This window comes from Lonchura striata, chromosome 5, assembly GCF_046129695.1.
Source record: "Lonchura striata isolate bLonStr1 chromosome 5, bLonStr1.mat, whole genome shotgun sequence".
In the NCBI taxonomy this organism is placed as follows: Eukaryota; Metazoa; Chordata; class Aves; order Passeriformes; family Estrildidae; genus Lonchura; species Lonchura striata.
This window is the reverse complement of record NC_134607.1, coordinates 69,597,280-69,616,251: the sequence shown is the minus strand read 5'-3', so window position 1 is coordinate 69,616,251 and position 18,972 is coordinate 69,597,280. Positions and strand designations below refer to the sequence as shown.

Genomic DNA, 18,972 nt, shown 5'->3' with positions numbered 1-18,972 from the left:
ATAATGTTAAAATAGAGACTATGTACGTGGGGGAAGGTTTTTTAGGAATGAGATACTCGCTTCAAGGAGCACCTAAATCTTCCAAAGGAGAGGAATTTATGGCTTCTTATCAGAAGAAACTAATTTATTCAGGCCTTGCACAGATTTGAAGACACCATGCGGATTAAAGGAACAGTTGATATACAAGAGAGTTCTTGTTTTAAATAGAATGTATGCATAACCATGAAGGATGTATGAATATGCAACAAGTGTATAGGTTTAATGTTATTCCTTTATTCACAAGGGATGCTTTTTGTGATTTAGTGTCCAAGAGTGTCCGAGTGCTTTTTATTGCCTTGTAATTGCCCTAACTCTAAACTTTATTACTCTAATTGCATGATTATTTTTATAACCATTTTATCAGCATTAAACTTTTTAACATTTTAAAACCCAGGTGATTGGCAAGTTTTTCACACCTCTGACTAAAACCTTCGCTGCTCTAAAATCTCGAAATCCCCTCACGTTTCCGTCCCGCCGGCCGAGGGGCGCTGCCGCTCCCTCCTCCCGCCGCCGGGGGGCGCCGGCGCGGCGGCGGCGCGGGGCGCAGTGCGCAGGCGCGGCCCTTCCCGGCGGGCTCAGCGCCGGCTGATGGCGGCGGCGGCGGCGGCGGCGCCGGGACGGGTGAGGGCGGCTCCGGGCCCGGCCGTGTGGGGAGGCGGCTCTGAGCCCTGCTGGGTGTGGGCAGGCAGGGGAAGGCAGGGTAGGGCGGGTGTGCCACGCTCAGCGGCTTCCCAGGGGGCTCCCGGCCTGTGCGGAGTGTGTGTGTGTGGGGGGGGGGTGTCAGGGCCTGCTTCGCCCCCGCTGTTCCCAGATCGCTGCCCACCTTTCCTTTTACTGTGGGGACAGCTCCTGTGACTCGCTGCCTCGTCCCTTCCCCGCGGTGACAGCGCCAGCCCTGCGTCCAGCCAGCTGTCCAGGGTCTGAGCAGGAATGGCTGGGGGGGCTCAGCCTGGAGAAAAGGAGGCTCAGGGGGGAATTTCTCGCTCTCCACAACTCCCTGATAGGGGGGACAGCCGGGTGGGGGTCGGGCTTTGCTCGCACGTAACAAGCGGCAGGACAATAGGAAATGGCATCAAGCTGCGCCAGGCGGGGTTCAGGCTGGATATTAGGAAGAATTTCTTGTCAGAAAAGGTACTTAAGTGTTGGAATAAACTGCCCAGGGAGGTGCTGAAGTCCCCATCCCTGGAGGTGTCCAAGGGAAAAATAGATGCGGCACTGAGTGCTCTGGTCTGGGTGACAAGCTGATCTTCAGTCACAGGTTGGATGATTTCAGAGATTTTTTTTTCCACATTGACTGATTCTGTGATTCCCCAGAATCATGCTGTCTCCTCACTCCCCAGCTGCCAAAATCCCACTGCTCTGTGGCAGGTGGAAATTGCTACAACACCCTGTCCTCATCCTGTGCATCTGTGCCTTTATAACCCCTGCTGTGTTTCATCCCGAGGCCAGATGTTTAATAGTCTTCAAAACCTCCTTTTTCTTTTTGCAGTAAACTTCTTGCTGTTGAGCCCTAATTGTTCATATTCCACTGCAGGATTGAATTAATTCTTGAACAGTTTTCATCACTTTTCAAATTGTTACTTTTGTACAGCATTGCTCTAGTTATGTGTATTTACTACTCACCAGAAAGAAGTGCATTTTCTCTGGCTTTAGGAAAAGTGAAATAAAAGGTGGTGTACCCATGTATGAAACTGTTAGCAAATAACCTGGAATTTGGCTTGTAGTGTCATCTAGAGTTTTTTTTTTCTTTTATTTTGTCTTTCAGTTTTAAATTGAAGAGAAAATGTCACTTTACGATGACTTGGGGGTTGAGACCAGCGATTCTAAAACAGAAGGCTGGTCCAAGAATTTCAAACTGCTGCAGTCGCAGTTGCAGGTGAAGAAAGCAGCTCTCACACAAGCAAAGGTATAGTCCCTTTGTGATTTTTCTTTCTGTTTTTCGTGTTCAGTGCATTGTGTTTGTGACCTCAGAATTTGCTGACATTTGTCTGTGAGTTTGTAGCAGAGAGCCTGACAAAGCTGAAGGGGAAAAAGGAAAAACGTGTATTTCTTGATGTCTCTTAGAGGGGGTGTTGCAAAATTAAAACTGAAGGAAGCACTGATGTATGTGCTGCAAACCTCTGAACTTTTAACAGCAGAGCCAAAAGCTGATCTTCAAGTTTAGCTTTAAAGATAATGAGATTCAGCTTTATAAAAATTTTTTTAATGTAAGTAGGGGTCACACTGTGATTATTTACATGTTTACATCATTTTATGGTTGTTATTGAAAAGCATCTTGGTGCTAACCTGCAAATCATTATGTATTAGAAATTTTACACCAAGTATTTCCAGAGTAGGTGAAAAGGAGGAGTGCAAGCTGATTTTTGTTAGACTGTGACAGAGCCATTTTCTCTTTTTATTGCTTCTTCTTTTCATTTCACCCTTATTCTTTCAGCAGTGTTGATATTTTGATTCAGGCAGGACACAGGTGCTCTTTGAGGCACTGTAGGTTCTGTAGTGAGGTTACTTAATTAAAGGAAGAAGCAGTAGCACTGATGCCAGATACTTGAGTAGCCACAGCATTTTTTTCACTGTAATTACTCGTTATTTATGCTGCAGAAATTGGAAGCAGGATTTAGTTGATAATGGGAACAAACTTCATGGAAGAAATTTACTGACTGCTGTATTAGTTATATTCTTTTTCCATGTACCCGATGTGCAGTGTATCCATAGCCTAACAGAAGAATAAGATAGGATTAGAAAACTCAGTTCAGAAGAGTTTAAAATATTTTATCTGATGATAGATGGGAAGAACAGTAGATCTTTGGAATAAATCTGAGTTTCTTAGAAACTAACTCAGTTCAAACTCACCTGAAGTGATTGGATGAATTTTCCATGTGTGTTTCTGGTCCCAGTGAAAACTTAGGACCATCCACCTGCCACAGCAAAGTCTATCAAGTAAGCCAATTTTTAGAAAACTGCTTTATCTTTTTTAGACATTGTGTGTTTTGTTGATTTTTGCAGAGTCAGAGGACAAAACAAACCACAGTTCTTGCTCCAGTGATTGACCTGAAACGAGGCAGCTCCTCTGATGAGAGACAGATTGTGGACACACCCCCTCATGTAGCAGCTGGGCTAAAGGTAAGACCAGGACAGCTAAAATTTCCAAATGTTTTGGAAGTTGAATGCTTCCTAGTGGTCAAAAAACTGATTATTTTCTGAGAATATCTTCCTCTGCTGAGAGTTCTTTAATTAACATTTCAACATCATTCAGACTTACATGTGCTACAGCATGGAATCACCATAGTTAATGTGCAGTTACAAAACAGTGTTCTTAAAATCCTGGACATCTTCAAATTATTTGGCAAGACAGCAATTTGGGCAGCTAAATAATGACTATAATTGTGTTGGCACCAGTGTTGGAACTGGAAGTGTATAACAATCAACTGAAAAATAAAACAACTAAAGCCTCTAACCTTTTAAATTGATTTCTCATGGTAAGAAATCAAGATAAACTCTCTGCAGCTTTTTCAGAGGAAAAGTTCTGAATGGTTCTTTTAGATTAGAGGAGAACAGTCTGTGTGCTGTGTGCCTCTGTTGGTATTATATTAATAGCAGCTGATAAAAAGCCTGATAAGATTGTGTGGGAGGACCCTGGCAGATGGTTACAGCAGCAAGATGCCATAAAGCTTCTAATAATGCATTAGTGGGGTTTGAAAAATTCCTGTCCATGCTGATTTGCTGCTGCTTTTTTACAAGGCGAAGGAGTGTTCCTTCTTCATGGGAAAAATTTGATGTAATGAGAGACTGGATGAAATGTTAGATTTAAATAAAGCCAAGATTTCTTCTAGCACCAATGGGATTAGGATATTACCTGATGTCAGGGTCAGCTTGTCGGGACCCCAGCAGTGTGAAAGTCCTTTTCCCAGCCCATGCAGCCAAAGAAGGAGCCTGGAATGTGTCCAGTTGTGTTTTCAAGGTTGTTTATTTCTTATCTAAACATTCTTTCTCTGACCTACTGAGGTCTGTCCAGAAAGGAAGCCATGGCAAACTGCTGCGAGCCTCGGGCAGCTCCCACATTATATCCTCAAAACTACATGTTGTATGTTTACAATTTCTTTACCAATAGCTACCACCTATGTTAGACTGTGAATCTCTACCTTGAACCAATAGAAGATTGCCACCATCACAACAAGACATGGAGGACAAGCAGAAGGAGAAGAAGGATAGGGTGCAGCCAAATTCCTCCATCTTGACCCCCTGAATTATATTCTAAAAACTCCAAATTTCTACTTTTCCACCCTATGTTAATTCAAATATCGCACTACTCAGACCATTGTGGCTTGTAATTCTTCATACAATGCTGGCAATTTTTTCAATGGGCTAAAAATGGAAGCCACAGGTGTTTTTGACTTCATACCAAGGTCTCAGAGCTCCTGCCAGAGTCTTGAGACAGCCAGAGGGATGTCCTGGACTCTGACAAGCTGACATTACAGAAGTCAGGAATCAGAACTGTTAAATTTTTTGCTTTCCAACTGGGTGTTTTTCTCAGCTAAAAAAAGAATTTCTCTTTTTTTCCAGGATCCTGTCCCTAGTGGTTTTTCTGCAGGAGATGTGTTGATTCCCCTGGCAGATGAATATGATCCCATGTTCCCAAATGACTACGAAAAGGTGGTGAAACGTCAGAGAGAGGAACGGCAGCGGCAGCGGGAGCTGGAGAGGCAGAAGGAGATTGAAGAGAGAGAAAAGTAAGGCTTTTGTTTAAAGGCTTGACATATTGACCCTTATCTAAATAGACGTATCAGTTTGTTAAATTTTATCTCTATATTCTTGGAAGTTCTTAGAGTCTGTAAATACTGTGTGCTTGCAGAAAGAAGTGCAGTGTTTTAAAATGCTCTTGGTAAAAGTCACCAAACAGTGCAAAACCAACAAGAATTATCAATTTTGTAGCTTCATTGGGTGAAAAACCCTTATTTAAGTTATTAAATCATTAGGTCAAAATTATTCTAAATTTAATTTGTTTCAGTAATAGCACCAATATTTGGGTATTCATGCATCGTTATCAGACTTTGACCTTGCAGGTGATTTAGAGTATTTGATGTCATTGTCACCTGACTGCAGAAAAACTTTTTCGACACTCAGTGATGAATCATCCTCTCTGCTTCTAAAAACTACAAACTGATCCATGGATGCATTCAGTTTTAAATGTAGCTAGTACAGCCATGAGAGGCATAATTGCATTTCCTTTTTTAATACTCTGCATCCAGTAATTTAATTCTTAAGTAAGTTAATTATGTGTTTATTAATCTATTGTCTCTAGACAAAAGAAAATACTGCTTTATTTTTAATACCCTTTCCCTGAAATAAGAAATCTCTGTAATCATGTTAAGGAAGTTGAATGCAGATTCAATATCTGATTGTTATAAATGGTAAAATGTCTTCCAGTCAGGCAGAAATTACATTTGTTCATTTCAGGTGAAGTGAATAAACTATCTTCATCACAGTATGAATCATCTGAAGCCTGGAATTACAGTTCTACTGCCCTGTTTAGATCGTGGAAATTAATATTTCTAGTTATTGGGTCTTCTCTGTCTTCTCTGGTTATAGCTTTATTGTTTTGATGGAGAAGGAATGCCTGAGGCTCTGCCCTACTGGCATGCAAGACTTCAGGAATTTGGGATGTCATTCCCACAGCTTCAGCATTGTCTGCTCTTTGGTTGTGTTTGTACTTGTGTGTGGGCCAAGAGTCTTTATATGTATAAACATTAGAGAAAAGAGGTGGAAATGCATAATAAATTCCAGTTTCAAGCTGGGGAAACAATCTCAGCCAAGCCTTCATCAGATGTGCACTTTGGAAGTTCAGGCTGGACATTTGTTTTGATTTCATAGGGCAGAGATTCAGAAATTCTTTGTGGTTCCACAGCTGAGCTGTTTTTGTCATCCTTTAGCATGGTTTTGGTGGCTGTGCTAGGAATGAGATTTGATTTATGCATCAAGTGGTACACTTAACTTTTGAGGAAAAGTGCTTTTCCTTTTTGTTGTATTAAAATGAGTAATTTCCTGATCACATTGGATAATAACTGAAGTACAAACAAATCTTGAAGCATTCATTACTTTGCATTAGAAGTTATTCTTGAATCTTATTTAATTGCCAAGCAAGTGTCTCAACAATCTGATGTTTAAGCATGAGGATATTTTTATTCAGTAACTGATACTACTCTGTGTAGTCTGTGATGGGAAATGTAAAAGGGATTCTGTCCAAAGCAGGGTGATTGATTAATTAATGTCTGTTACCTTGCTCTTTGTTCCATCCAACACCTGTTCCACGTTAGTCATTCAGTCACTGGTTTGGACAGGATTTATTCAGGTGCTTCCTCCTTTCCATGCATTCTTCTTGGCTGACTTGCAAGTGGAAAATGATCTTGGCTTAGATCCATCTTCTGTTTAACCAAAAATGCCCCATGATGGTAAAAGCAAAGAAGGAAATGGTTGATGGTGTTAACTTGCACTTTCAAGGGAAACATGTTAAGTGCCCGTTGGATGGAGCAGAATAATTCACCCTGCAGAAGTGAGATCACAAATTAAAACCAAGAGTTAACTTCCATGGTTTCTTATCCTAACTTGCTGTGTCTCCTAGAAGGCGTAAAGACAGGCATGAAGCCAGTGGGTTTTCAAGACGACCAGATCCAGATTCTGATGAAGATGAAGATTATGAAAGGGAGAGACGGAAAAGAAGTAAGGGAACTGCTTATGGTTTTAGTGTGGAAAGAGGAGAAAAAGAGGGAGGGGAATTCACAGTCCTATTTCTTGGATTCTGTATTTCTCTGTCCTCACAAGAGTACACTGTTAATTCTGAGCCTTTAGAATAAATCTGGCATTTTATTACAACATAATATAATGCACAAGACTGGTATTTTTCCATGGAGACAGATAGCAGCCAAATTACTTGTGGAAATACCTCTTTTTAACATTAGTTTGTAGATACCTATTGTAAGTTTCAGCATGGTGTAGGTTCCAGGGAAGGGATGAGGCATGACATAAAATCAGTCTGTGAGAACCACTGAGTTTTCACTATTGCAGCTTTTCATTCCTGTATTTGTTACATCAGTGCCCTTATAGCTTGTCAGGTGATGTGGGTCAGAAATACGTCTTTACATAAACAAAATTAGTCTTTTTTTCTCTTTCAGCTACAAAGTTACAGTTAATAATTCAAGTCTGTTGTGACATCCTCCAAATGTGTTGTGTGTTCCATTTTGCTCATAGGTATGGGAGGAGCTGCCATTGCACCACCCACTTCTCTCGTGGAGAAGGACAAAGAACGTGAGTACTCCAAAATCCTCTTCTCTAAACTCAGCAGTGTTAATTTCCTACTCAACTTTCTATTTAGTTAAGTCCTCCTGCTTTTCCCCTTGGATTCTCTGTAGCAGCAGGACATGAACAAGTTCATTGTTCGTGGGGGGAGGCTGTGGTGCTGCCCTGCTTCACATCTCTGTTCTCAAGAAATCTTTATGTATTGCTGGACAAGTGGCTTGGCAAACTGGGCTCTTATAACTTCTGATATGAAAGAAGAAATGTCACAGGCAGGTTTTTCTGGGTAGGCTAGAAACCTCCACAGTGTGGAGAGGGAATTTTTCCATTGCTGTTTCCTTAGTGAATATCTATTCTAAAGGAGTTACGCACTAGAGACAGAATTTTATAAATTTCTCCGGGATGCAGTTTGAGCTGAAGAGACTTGTGTGCAGTGGTGGTGTGAGCATCTCAGTTGTCCACGAGATGGCATCATCCTGCTGCAGGAACAAAATCATTCCCTTTTTTTTTTTTTCCATGTCTAACTGTTGTAAATTTTTTAAATAATTACCAGTATGTTTCTACTTTAAAAAATAAGAAGAAAAAACCTTATGCATACAAACTTTTTTTGGGAGTCATTGTATTTATGAGAAGATTAAAATATTAAAAAAATCTCAAAACCTAAGTGAATGATACAGTGAGAGCATTTGATACGTGTAAACATTCAAAACAGAAAGACATTGTTTTGAGTAAATAATTAAGAGCAGTTGAACTGTGTCAAGAAGTAAATATAGGCTGGAAATAGTACAAATATCATTAAGGGGAGAGCTTTTAAAATGTGACATGGTCCCACAAAGAAACCTTTGAATGGCTCCTTACTTGCTGCTCAAATCTAGACTGGAAGAAAGCAAAACAAAGATTGGTGTAGCAAAAGTCTCATAGTCCAGTCAATCTGCTGTCTAAATAGGAATTATTCCTCGTATTATATCCTCAAATTTAGTGTCTGATCTTTTATTTGATAAGATACAAGAGTTCGCATACAAGAAAATATTCTAAAATTAGGTCAGTCTGATAAAAGTCCATAAGTCCATTTAAAAGTGATTTTTTTTCTAGTGTTCTAGTAGGATTTTTTTATTTTCATTTTGCTATTTGACTTGTCAGTGGAAGGTAATTTAATAATCTAACCAGTATGATTGAGATATCCATCCCCATCCCCAAGAATAGCTGCAATTCTGAAATTCCCAGTGAGAAGAGTTGCATTCATTCTTTTTAATAGACCGGTTTCTCTTCTCTGCAAATGTGCAGTGTATTTTTATTACAGTCCTTGGGCCTTGAGTTGTGTGCATTGATGCATTTTTGTCATAATTCTATTCCTGATGAATGGGAGTTTGTCCTCTGGATAAACTCTTTGTAGTGCAGGTGGTCTCTTAATGTTCTTTTTCTCCATTTAATAAGAGGTTAATAAATGCATTATAGAGCTGTGGAAATCTACATCCAATGAGGAAAACCCAGAATAAATCAGATGTTGTTTCTGAGAGAGAGGTGAGAGGATGTCAAAACAGCTTGTGCAAAGGAAACATTCTTGTGATTTGGATTTATGTGGAAGACCTTTTCATAATTTATTAGGACTTTATTGAAAAAAAAAACCCAAATGTCTGTTTTCTCCAGCTGTAGCATCATTCCCATATGAGGAGGAGTCAAGACCTCGGGCACCTTCTTCCAAAGCAGCAATTCCTCCCCCAGTGTATGATGAGCCAGAGAGACCTCGTTCCCCCACAGGACCCAGCAACTCCTTCCTGGCCAACATGGGGTAAATCAATGAGTGACTCCTGCACATTTTGTGGGAAAAGGCATTGGAAGGTGGTGGAAACCAAAGGCTTGAAATAGTTTGTCAGAGGAGAAAAGCACAACCCCTTGCATGTATGTGGTTAGTCTGAGTTCAGAGAGTCCAAACTGGCAGGATACAGGAGAAAAAACGTGGATTGACAGGATTGAGGGAAACACATCTGAGGTGCTTGCATGCAAGGCTGTGCTTTAAGCCCCACTCCAGCATAAAGTGTTTATGGCCTGTAACAATGGAGTGTACTTGAAAACACAGGTGGCATGTTAGTTCTTCTTGATTTCTATATCAGTTTTGTCTTAAATTTGCTACTTACCAGCAAATTGATATTTCAAATCATTTCAGCTCCGCTTTGTTGAAAAATTCAGAGTTTATTTTGCATGAAGGTAGCTATGGCTGAAAATCTGCCCATTTACTTTCCTGCCTTGTATGTTGTATATTTCCTTTCCTGTGATGTTGTGTAATTGCCATGGCAACAAATGAAGGTGAATCTATAGCTAAAAACAGCTTAGAGACCTCATTTTTGGATTTGTTTTTTTTTAGTTGTCCAGAAAAAGTTAACCAAACTTGGTGCTGTTGCACCAGCTTGTGCATTGTTACCACCTTTAATTAGTAGTACCATGGAACCCTGACTTGACTGAAGGAAGGCCTGAAAATCTGGCCTAACTTGCCTTACTTTGACCACACAATTGGCTATTTCTTCTGTGTCTTAGTGTTTTAATCTTCCAGCATTACACAGCCAAATTTTTTAGCCTTTTGCTTAGAAAAAATCATGCAACTTGTAGAACTTGTAGAGGCTCCTGTACTTTCTGTCCCTGTGTAAGGAAGTTTTAGGAGGTAGGATATTTGAGCACTCGGGAGAAATGCAGTGTTAATGTTTTATGAAAGAAACCCTTATCAACTGATTTTTTTTTTTTTTTCTTGTTGCAGGGGGACAGTAGCTCACAAAATCATGCAGAAGTATGGTTTCAGAGAGGGCCAGGGGCTGGGCAAACATGAACAGGGGCTCAGCACAGCACTGTCAGTAGAGAAAACAAGCAAGAGGGGTGGCAAGATCATTGTTGGTGAATCTACAGAGAAAGGTAATTGTGTCCTGAACCAAGTGTGTGAGAAATGAAGCTGCTGGGTTTTTGTTTACAATCTGTCCTTGATGAAAACATTGGAGTTGTAAACTCATATTTGTTCTTGTGGAAATTTTTATTTTTTTATCTTTTTGCAAAGTGATCCTGTTTGCATTATTTTTTTAGCTCATCCTCCCCTTCCTCCATCAGTTGTCCTCCTTTAATGTTGGGGAAGCATCTTCACTTCCAGGGCTGATCCTGCTCTGCCCTGATGGCTTTTTCCTGTCACATCCTGTTGATGTTGCTCCCATTTTCCTGCTCTTGTCTGATCTTGAGATAACATCCAAGCTCTGAACACAAGTGGTCGAAGTCAGAATATTTTTAGTCTTGTAGTTCTTTAATACAATTCTGAATTTAGGAATTATTTCCCTCTAAGAAGTAGCACCTTATCAGTGTTACTGCTTAATTCAGACCTCTGGAATTGATTTTTCTGCTTACTATCATTCCAAGTAGCTACAAGTTGTGAATAACTGTTCCTCACCAATATGAAACTCCCATTTTGTGGCTTTTATTCCATTGTTTGATCAATAAGATTCTGATAGAAGTCCCTAATTGAGCTTTATTCTTAAATTATACCATGATTCACTGTTCTGTCTTCAAACAGAAACGGGCAAGAAGGCGGATTCCAACCCCTTAACTGAGATCCTGAAATGCCCAACTAAAGTGGTCTTACTGAGGGTGAGTTGGGATTAAGGGAATGTGTCTTGGTGCTGAAATGTTTAAACCTCAGCTCCTGATACAAAACTCTGCACAGTTCCAATGGTTCTGGCCTGCACCCACGAGGTGTTTTGGAGAAATTGTGTGACTTCCTGGGGTACAAGCTGTGACTTTAAATCAACACTGCTTTGAATTGTGCAGTTCCCTTGTCTTAAAGACAAGGAACTGTTTCCTCCTGTAACTCTTAAGCTTTTAAAGTATTTGTGGTCACAGTTCACAGAGCATCTGTGATTTGTCCACACAATCACCTGCACAGACTCCATCCTGTGAGTTGGGTTTGTTCTTTGACTTTCAGAACATGGTTGGTGCTGGGGAGGTGGATGAAGACCTTGAAGTTGAAACTAAGGAGGAATGTGAGAAATATGGCAAGGTTGGGAAATGTGTCATCTTCGAGGTAAGAGATAATCTGTCTCTCTTTTTGGCTGCTCTGAAACTGGGCACTTATCCCTCACAACTGGAGTGTTACTGCCTAAGAGGGGCACACACTGAAGATCTCTCAGGGTCCTTTAGTGTGTTGGAATTCCGGATTTTCTGTATCTGTAACATACAAGCTTCTAACAATAGCAACTGTGCAAAAATCACTTGAGTATTGTGGTTTTGGAACCTTTTTATTTCATTCTTTCGCTGCCTTTTTGAAGAACAGTAATTGAAAACAATGTTCACACTACTATTTTAATTACTTGTGGCTTGGGGTTTTTGTTGTTTCAGATCCCTGGTGCCCCTGATGATGAAGCTGTAAGAATATTTTTAGAGTTTGAACGGGTTGAATCTGCCATCAAAGGTAGGATCCTAAATTGTGTCCTATGAATCTCAGAGTTAACTTCTTCAGAGAGATTAAACAGTCTCACTGGTCAGGCTGTTTAGTTAAAGAGATGTTTATTTTATTGAATTGCTGCTTGCTGATCTGCTCTTTGTTTCAATTCCAGCTGTTGTGGATCTAAATGGAAGATATTTTGGAGGCAGAGTGGTGAAGGCTTGTTTCTACAACCTGGACAAGTTCAGAGTGCTGGATCTGGCGGAACAAGTTTGATTTTAAAAATCTAGCTCGAGGTGTCATTGTTTTGGCAATCACGTTTTCAGCAGTAGGCTGGGAATAAAGAAGAGAAAAGTAGCTTTCCTAGCAGACTGGAAACAAGCCTCATTGAATGGATTTTACACATTCGTTGTGACTTATGTTTTTTTGTAATATAAAGCCCTTTGAAAGTAAGATTCACGTCTGTGTGGTTTTGAATTGCACATTTCTGCTTTCTGCTCTGGGGATCCTGGTTTTTTTTGAGCTTTCAGATGACCTTGCTCTGTTGAAAACCCACTACTGAGGAGATGCTTTGTCTGTATTCCTGCTTTCTTTGTTCTGGTGCTTCATCATGGAGTCCCTGTGCTGGATCCACAATAAGTGTGAAGCTTTGGACAAGGACTGTGTGCTATGATCTTCTCTTGCCTGATGGTCTCTCCTAGAGTTAGAGCCTTGCTCTCCTGAGTCCTCATCTCTGCACCAGTGATTTGGATCATTGGACAGTTTTAGCTGGTTTGTTCTCCTGATTCCAGGACAAAGCTTCTGTGCCAGAATGGAAACTAAAATAACAAGGATTGAGCCTGTCTTCACAAAGCAAATGAAAATTTATGTCTAATCCAGGGAAATGGAAAGAGGAGGGAATTTAATGGACTGTTAGCAGGAACTCTGTGGTGTTGGGCAGTCTGTGCTGGGAATATCCAGGGATAACAGATTTCAGGTCATTAGTAGGGAGAAGGGAAACTCATTCTTGTATCTAGCCAGCTGTCAGAATCTCACTTCTCTAACTCACACATAGGCAACTAACTTTGTTTAACCATTTTAAACTTGGCATTTGCTCTTTCTGTTTATATTTCTATACTTGAGATCAAATACCATCAGGGTTAGGCTTTCTTTTGGGAAGGAGTGCCTGTGGAAGTTTTCAAAGTTTGACAAACTAAACTACTAAACACTTCTACTCTTAGTTTTACCTTGATGTAAAATAGTACACAGCTCTCTGCTCCTGGTTTTATGTTTGCTTTTTGTTTGGGAGCAGCGTGTGACAAAGAGTTGGCAAGAGGGGACTCTGCAATGGTGGCATTTGTCTCTGTGCCCCATGGCACCCAGAATTGTGGAGAACTGAAGTGGCTGTGAGCCCTGAGAGCATTTTAGCTGTTTGAAAGCTGATGCTGGATGTCTTGTTCCTGTTACACACATGCACTGGGGGAAGGGGGACAGACCTGTAGTTCAATGCTGTGAATATCTCCAGTTCTTGCCCTTTTGTTGAGTTTTGGCTGCAGATTTCTATGACAAACCCTGGGGGTCTTGTATTTTGGTTATTTTGTCTGCTTGTGTTCCACCAACCTCTGTACAAACATTTCCTTGTAAAACAGATTTTTTTTTTAAATGGTATTTTAACTGCTGTATGTTGGCTTCCTTACTCTGCTCTTGTGTAAGGCAGTCCCTCAGAGTTGGGCACTTTTGCAACAGGAGTTGACACTTCCTCTGATCCACCCTCACTGCAGCAGGGGTGAGGAGCAGGCCTGACACCAAAACCACAGGATTTGGGGTAAAAACAGAATCTAGATTCTGTTCCTGCCTCTGCTCTTCATTTTCTCTTTGAGCAACACTTTAAGGCCTTTGCTGCTGTGTAGTAAAACAGAGATTAGCCTGGTATTAATTAGCATAGGTTTGCTTGTTGTACTCAAACAATTTGAGTGGCTGCTGTAGAAAGTTTAACCACTGGTAACAGATTGAATGTGATCTGAACTTAGCTTGAAATATGACTTGGCTTTAAGCAGTATGATATATTTATGGTTCTTATTTCAGCAAATACCTCTTGAGTGACTAGATTGTATTTCCTGAGGTACACAGGCCGTTTGGTGTGCCTTTAACCAGCTGTTCTGCTTTTTAGCACCAGATTTTGAGCTTCCAGTCTGATAACTTGAAGGTTTTCCATTGAAGCTGAGAACGGCTTTATTGGCAACTTTTGAACCATTTCATTCTGAGAATCCTTGTTGTGGTTGAAGACAGAAGTAAAATTTATCCATGAAAATATAGGGGAGAGGGTTTGTTCATTTAGTATTTTGTGTAGGAGATTCATGCTATAAATGAGGTGGTTTTTATAGGGACACTGAAGCAAGCAAACCTGGAGCAGATCTGCATCCCCTGAGTTCCATCTGTGTGGTGGAGGCTGCACAAACGCCTGACAGTGGAGCCGGGTGTGGAAGCAGTTGATGCAAACAAACCTGCAGAGGTGTGGAAACCTGCAAAGGTTCAGACGTGCACTGAGCTCTGTGGTGAGGCTTTGTTTATCTCCTTAGCAGGATGCATTTTTTGCAAAATGCACCTTTTCCGTGTTCTTCAGCACTCTCAGTGTGTTGGCTCAGACTTCCTCAGGCATGTTTGTATCTTGCATGCCTTGAAACACTTGGTTCTGTATTTACTTCTCTGCTGGAGAATTGGCCTCCTCTGGAATCTTGCCACTGACTTCTATTTGTAGTAGTTTCTCAAGTAACTTTTTATGTGACACCTCCAGCTCTTCCTGCTTACACATTCAGTTTTCTCCTCTGTTTCATCAGTGCCCTTTCCAAAGGCTCAGCAACATTTAATTTGGAGCTCTGCAGCTACCAAGTTTTATTTGGTGGTTTGTCTTTACACACTGGATATTGTGCAGCCACCTCATTCTGTCGTGTACATTTGTAGTGACTGGTCTGAAACAATAATATTTTTGTTTCTCTTTTTGTGTGGTGCCCTAAAAGGTTCTGATTTCACAGAAAGTGAAGAGGATGATGGGTTGATAGGAACAGTTACTTTACTGGTACTGCAGGATTGGTTATAGTGCTTCATGTGAAGCACTGGGTGTTTTTCAGGTATGATTTCCTAAATTTAACCTTTAATTCCTTGGCTGAAGCGCATGCGTAAATGCTGTCATTCTCTAATGCATTGAATAACTGCATCTCCTCTTGGACTAAGTGTGAACTGTTCATTGCTTCTGGGAATTCAGATTATATGCCTGCTTAGAGAGATTTGAGTGTCCTGAAGGCACCAGGAAGGGAGAGGGACATGTAGGACGTGTCAGCCTGGAGCGGAATGAGGTGCTTGGTGCATTAACAACCCTGAGGTCTTAAGAACAGGGATTGGCACAATGGCATCATCAGTCTGATGCCTTGTTCTCTTCCTAATGCAGAGCACTGGCTACTATTTTAATAGTGGGGATTTAGTGACTTGATTACTTTCCTAATTGTTAAAACCCCAAGGTGTTTCTGAGCTGCAGCAGCTATTTCAGAGCCCGTTGTTAAGCACATGGGTTATGATTTATTTTCTTACCTGCACTGTTCCACACTTAACCTATGTTGAATTTCACCTGTTGGTGTCAGGCTAAAATCTGATGTGAGATGGAGCTTGCAGGGAACACTTTTAACATTACTATTCTCAAAATCTTAAGTTTGTTTTGCTACTGTTGCATGAAAGGTGAGAGTTGTTTCCCCAAAGGAATTTTGTCTGAATAGCCATGGAGGGAGGGAGACAGGTACTGGAAATACCTTGCCCAAGGACATGCAGAAGGTGGTTTGGAGAGTTGGGATTGCACCCTATTCCCCTGTACTTGCAACTCTGCAACCAAAACCCACATTCCTGGTGGAGCTGCTTTTTATTGTGGCAACAGAAAATGGTGGAATCTCTTAGCCTTGAGCTTTGGACTCTGAAGGAAGTTCAGAAGGAAATGTAGTTCATGTGCTGCAGTCTAAGTGGCTGCTTTAGGTGGGGCTTATCTGAAACCAGGCTCCTGTGGGAGATTTGAGTGTGTCAGGGTATTCTACCCTTCTGTGCAAGAGAAAATACATGTTATAACCTCATACAGTTTTCTTAAAGATAGAAAAACAAGTATGGAAGGTTTCAAAGAGCATCTTAAACTCTCAAATCCTTTTTGTTCCACAAGTAGAAGTCTAATGGGGGAGTGAGAACTTTGAGTCCTCACAGGACTTGGTGCAAGAGGCCCTGAGCAAGACTAAGATTCACCTTATAATACATTGAATTAAATCCTATGTTCCTGCCTGGGATTGCTCCTCCTAAGGTACAGGACTTGGCACTTCTCATTGAGCTCCATGATCTTCCTGCCAGCCTCTTCCCAGCCTGTCCAGGTCCCTCTGGGTGGCAGCATGGCCCTCTGAGGTAGCTGCCACTCCTCCCAGTCCATGTGATCTGCAAATTTGCTTTAATTAAGGTATTAAAGAGGGCTGGACCCAGCATTGACCCCTGGAGTTCTCCTGGCCTCCAGCCAGACCCTGAGCCACTGATCACTGGGACCAGGCATTCAGACAGCTTTTGGTGTCTGCTCCTGCAGCTTCAAGAGCTTCTTTGTGAGAAGGATGTCACAGATGGGTGTTTGGAAGTCTTACAGAAGCCCAGGTAGACAATACCCACAGCTCCCCTCTGCCAGGCCAGTCTTTCATTGTGGAAGGTTAAGCTGGGCATGCATGACTTCCCCTCAGTGAATCCAAGCTGACTGTAGCTGATTTTCTTGTCCTTTCCATAAAAACAGTGTTAGATTAGCTACTCCCAGAATCGTAGGGATTATTTAAAATTTTCTAAAAATTGGAAGAGATCAAGAACATCCACACAGCTGAGATCCATGTATGGATGCATCTGGCACTGGTAATGTGTTCCTAGCGGGGTGCAAGACTAACCCTATTCCTTTTTGCCAAAAAAGCAGGAGCTGCTTGTGATCATGGAGGACTTAGTGTCGCTTACAAGCACTTTCTGTCACAGCAAGTGCAGTACTGTAATGATTGAGTTTTTGGGGAATTCCTGCCTTTAGGTGATGAGGCAGTTGTCCTTAAGACAACAGGGATCGATTGTGTCGAGCAGTGTGTGCTCTGTAAATTTGCTGTTGCTGAGCAATGAAAGGACTCGGCCAGGAGATCTGGATTCCTGCTGTGCTGCTCTGGGCGCATGTAGGTTCTTCATAGGTGGGTTTGAAAGTTGCACCTGGACTTGGGAATTTTTTTTGATGTGTCCTATAGACAGGACTTTTGATAGAAAACTTCCCGCCTGCCCTGTGATGCTGTGATTTTATTCAAGCTGCAGAGCAGTTAAAGAGCAATCCCAGTGTCTTTATCATCCATCAGTTTGGTTTATCCTCACACATCACCACTGAGTTCTGATTGTGGCTGTGGAGGGAACTTCTGAGGTCCAGCTGGAGATGATCAGGCAGCTCCTGGTAGGACACGTGGCCCTTGACTTTGTGTTTAGTATGTGAACACAGCTGTTTCTTACCTGTGATGTAATTTAGAGCATAAATTCATCTGCTTTGCCTTGTTTTGAATCACAAAATCATAGTATGGTTTGGATTGTAGGGGATCTCAAAGACCATCAAGTTCCAAACCCCTGCCATGGACAGAGACACTTTCCACTAGACCAGGTTGCTCAAAAATTAACCTTTTCCTCAAAAGACTTTAGTGACATTTCCTACTTTACAGAGGATGATGGGATTTTTTTTAAGGATGCAAAAACTGGTAATTATAAGAGTTTCTCATAACATCAGCTAGAGCAGACAGACCTTAACCCCTGGGCAGCTCTGGATGTAACCATAGATACTCATGCCTTATGTCAGGAGCAATAAAGGAGTAGCTGCTCCTTTTTCCTCTTCACTGAAGGATTTATCAACTCTGAAACTTTTTGTAAATGAGTGCTTGGTTTGGTAAGATTGCCTTTCTCTTCCTGCAGGTCACTGGTTACAAGTGCTGCTTGCCTTGAATGTCCAGTGTGATTTTTACCTCCTATTTACTGCAAAAAATATTTTGTGCCATTCGAGGTGCAACTCAGCCAGTTAGTGACAAGGAGAAAAAAACTGCTGTAAAGTCTGCAGGACTTTTAACTGCTGGACAAAAAGGTGGGCAAACCTAAAGTCTTTCACTTGTTTCTAAAGAGAGAGAATGAATGACAAAATCCCTGCCTGTGTGCCTGTGTTTGGTACTTTAACCAGAACTGTGCAGTAACTGACCACAAATACAAATGTGATCCTTTGTCAGCTGTGCTCCTTTAGGGATCTTGCTGCCTGTTTGTGCCAGGTGGGGCTGGATCTTGCTGGTGGCTTTTTGTACACAGGTGCAAACACAGCTTTCCATGTCAGTAAGCAAAGTCCTGTTTGAATGGGGGGGGGAATTGGATATTGAAGAGGGAAAGGTGCAATAGAAGAACAGGTATGAAAGCCAAAGAAAACATTTTGTAAGTTGAAGAGGGGATAGTTTGTGTGTGCTCCTGCAAGGTTTCCTCTCACACCCTGATCCCTGCTGAGCTCATAATTGTGGCCTTATGGCTTTTTCCTCTTTTTAGCATCAGGAAATTGGGAAATCCCAGAGCACGGGGTTGTTAGTACAGAAATGTAAAAACACACCTTATGTCATGTGTCCAAACAAATACCTTGAGTCCAAACAACATTACCCACCCCAGGCTTTCAGCCCTGTAGCTGTGGGAATCAGGGGATAAGGCACAAATGTCCCAAATGTCCTGCGTCCACCAGGCCCTGTCTCCCTTGCAGGACATCCCCCTGCCCTGCTTTGGCAACCCCAGCAGTTTCAGCACATGCTTAAAGCCCAAGACATCCTCAGCTCTATAGAAAACAAGATCTTTCCCAGGAAGATGCCTAACCCTTTCCTTTTTCTCTCCTGCTTCTTATTCCTCCTCTGGGAAGAGCGTGGGTTTTTTTTTCAAAGCAGCTTTTAAGCATCTCACCACTTTACAGCCCTTGAATTGTTTTTCCTCTCCCAGTCTCGAAGGTGTTGATCTCTGGCATCCATTTGAGAGCTTGCTGCAAGTCAGCAGCTCAGGAATCCACGTGGTCCTGCCAAGACAAAGGTCTTCCACTCATCCTGGGTTTCTCCACCTTCTGCCGCAGGCACAAAGCTGGGTAGCACTTTTGGACTTCTCTGCTTTGAACTTGTAAAACTTGTATAGCAACTGTGAGCCAGAACTCAAATGATACTCTGGCAAAACACACC

General features: G+C 41.6%; 1 protein-coding gene across 2 annotated transcripts; it reads left to right on the top strand.

The window, feature by feature from the left end:
- Positions 1-590: 590 nt before the first annotated feature.
- On the top strand, positions 591-12,190 carry RBM17 (RNA binding motif protein 17). Of its 2 annotated transcripts, none has more exons than XM_021530928.3 (12): positions 591-660; positions 1,805-1,945; positions 3,043-3,159; positions 4,600-4,766; positions 6,659-6,753; positions 7,282-7,338; positions 8,974-9,115; positions 10,076-10,227; positions 10,871-10,944; positions 11,279-11,377; positions 11,692-11,764; positions 11,910-12,190. In XM_021530928.3, the coding sequence occupies exons 2-12, from the start codon at positions 1,823-1,825 to the stop codon at positions 12,011-12,013; spliced, it is 1,203 nt and encodes a 400-aa protein (XP_021386603.1). In that variant the 5' UTR covers positions 591-660; positions 1,805-1,822; the 3' UTR covers positions 12,014-12,190. The 2 variants fall into 2 exon arrangements, with proteins under 2 accessions (XP_021386603.1, XP_021386601.1); XM_021530926.3 differs by having other exon boundaries at positions 6,656-6,753.
- Positions 12,191-18,972: the final 6,782 nt, after the last annotated feature.

Coding starts and splice junctions, on each gene's coding strand:
- RBM17 (XM_021530926.3), top strand. CDS start 1,823: ATGTCACTTTACGATGACTTGGGGGTTGAGACCAGCGATTCTAAAACA. Junction 1,946..3,042: donor CAGCTCTCACACAAGCAAAG/GTATAGTCCCTT, acceptor TGATTTTTGCAG/AGTCAGAGGACAAAACAAAC. Junction 4,767..6,655: donor GAGATTGAAGAGAGAGAAAA/GTAAGGCTTTTG, acceptor TGTGTCTCCTAG/AAGGCGTAAAGACAGGCATG.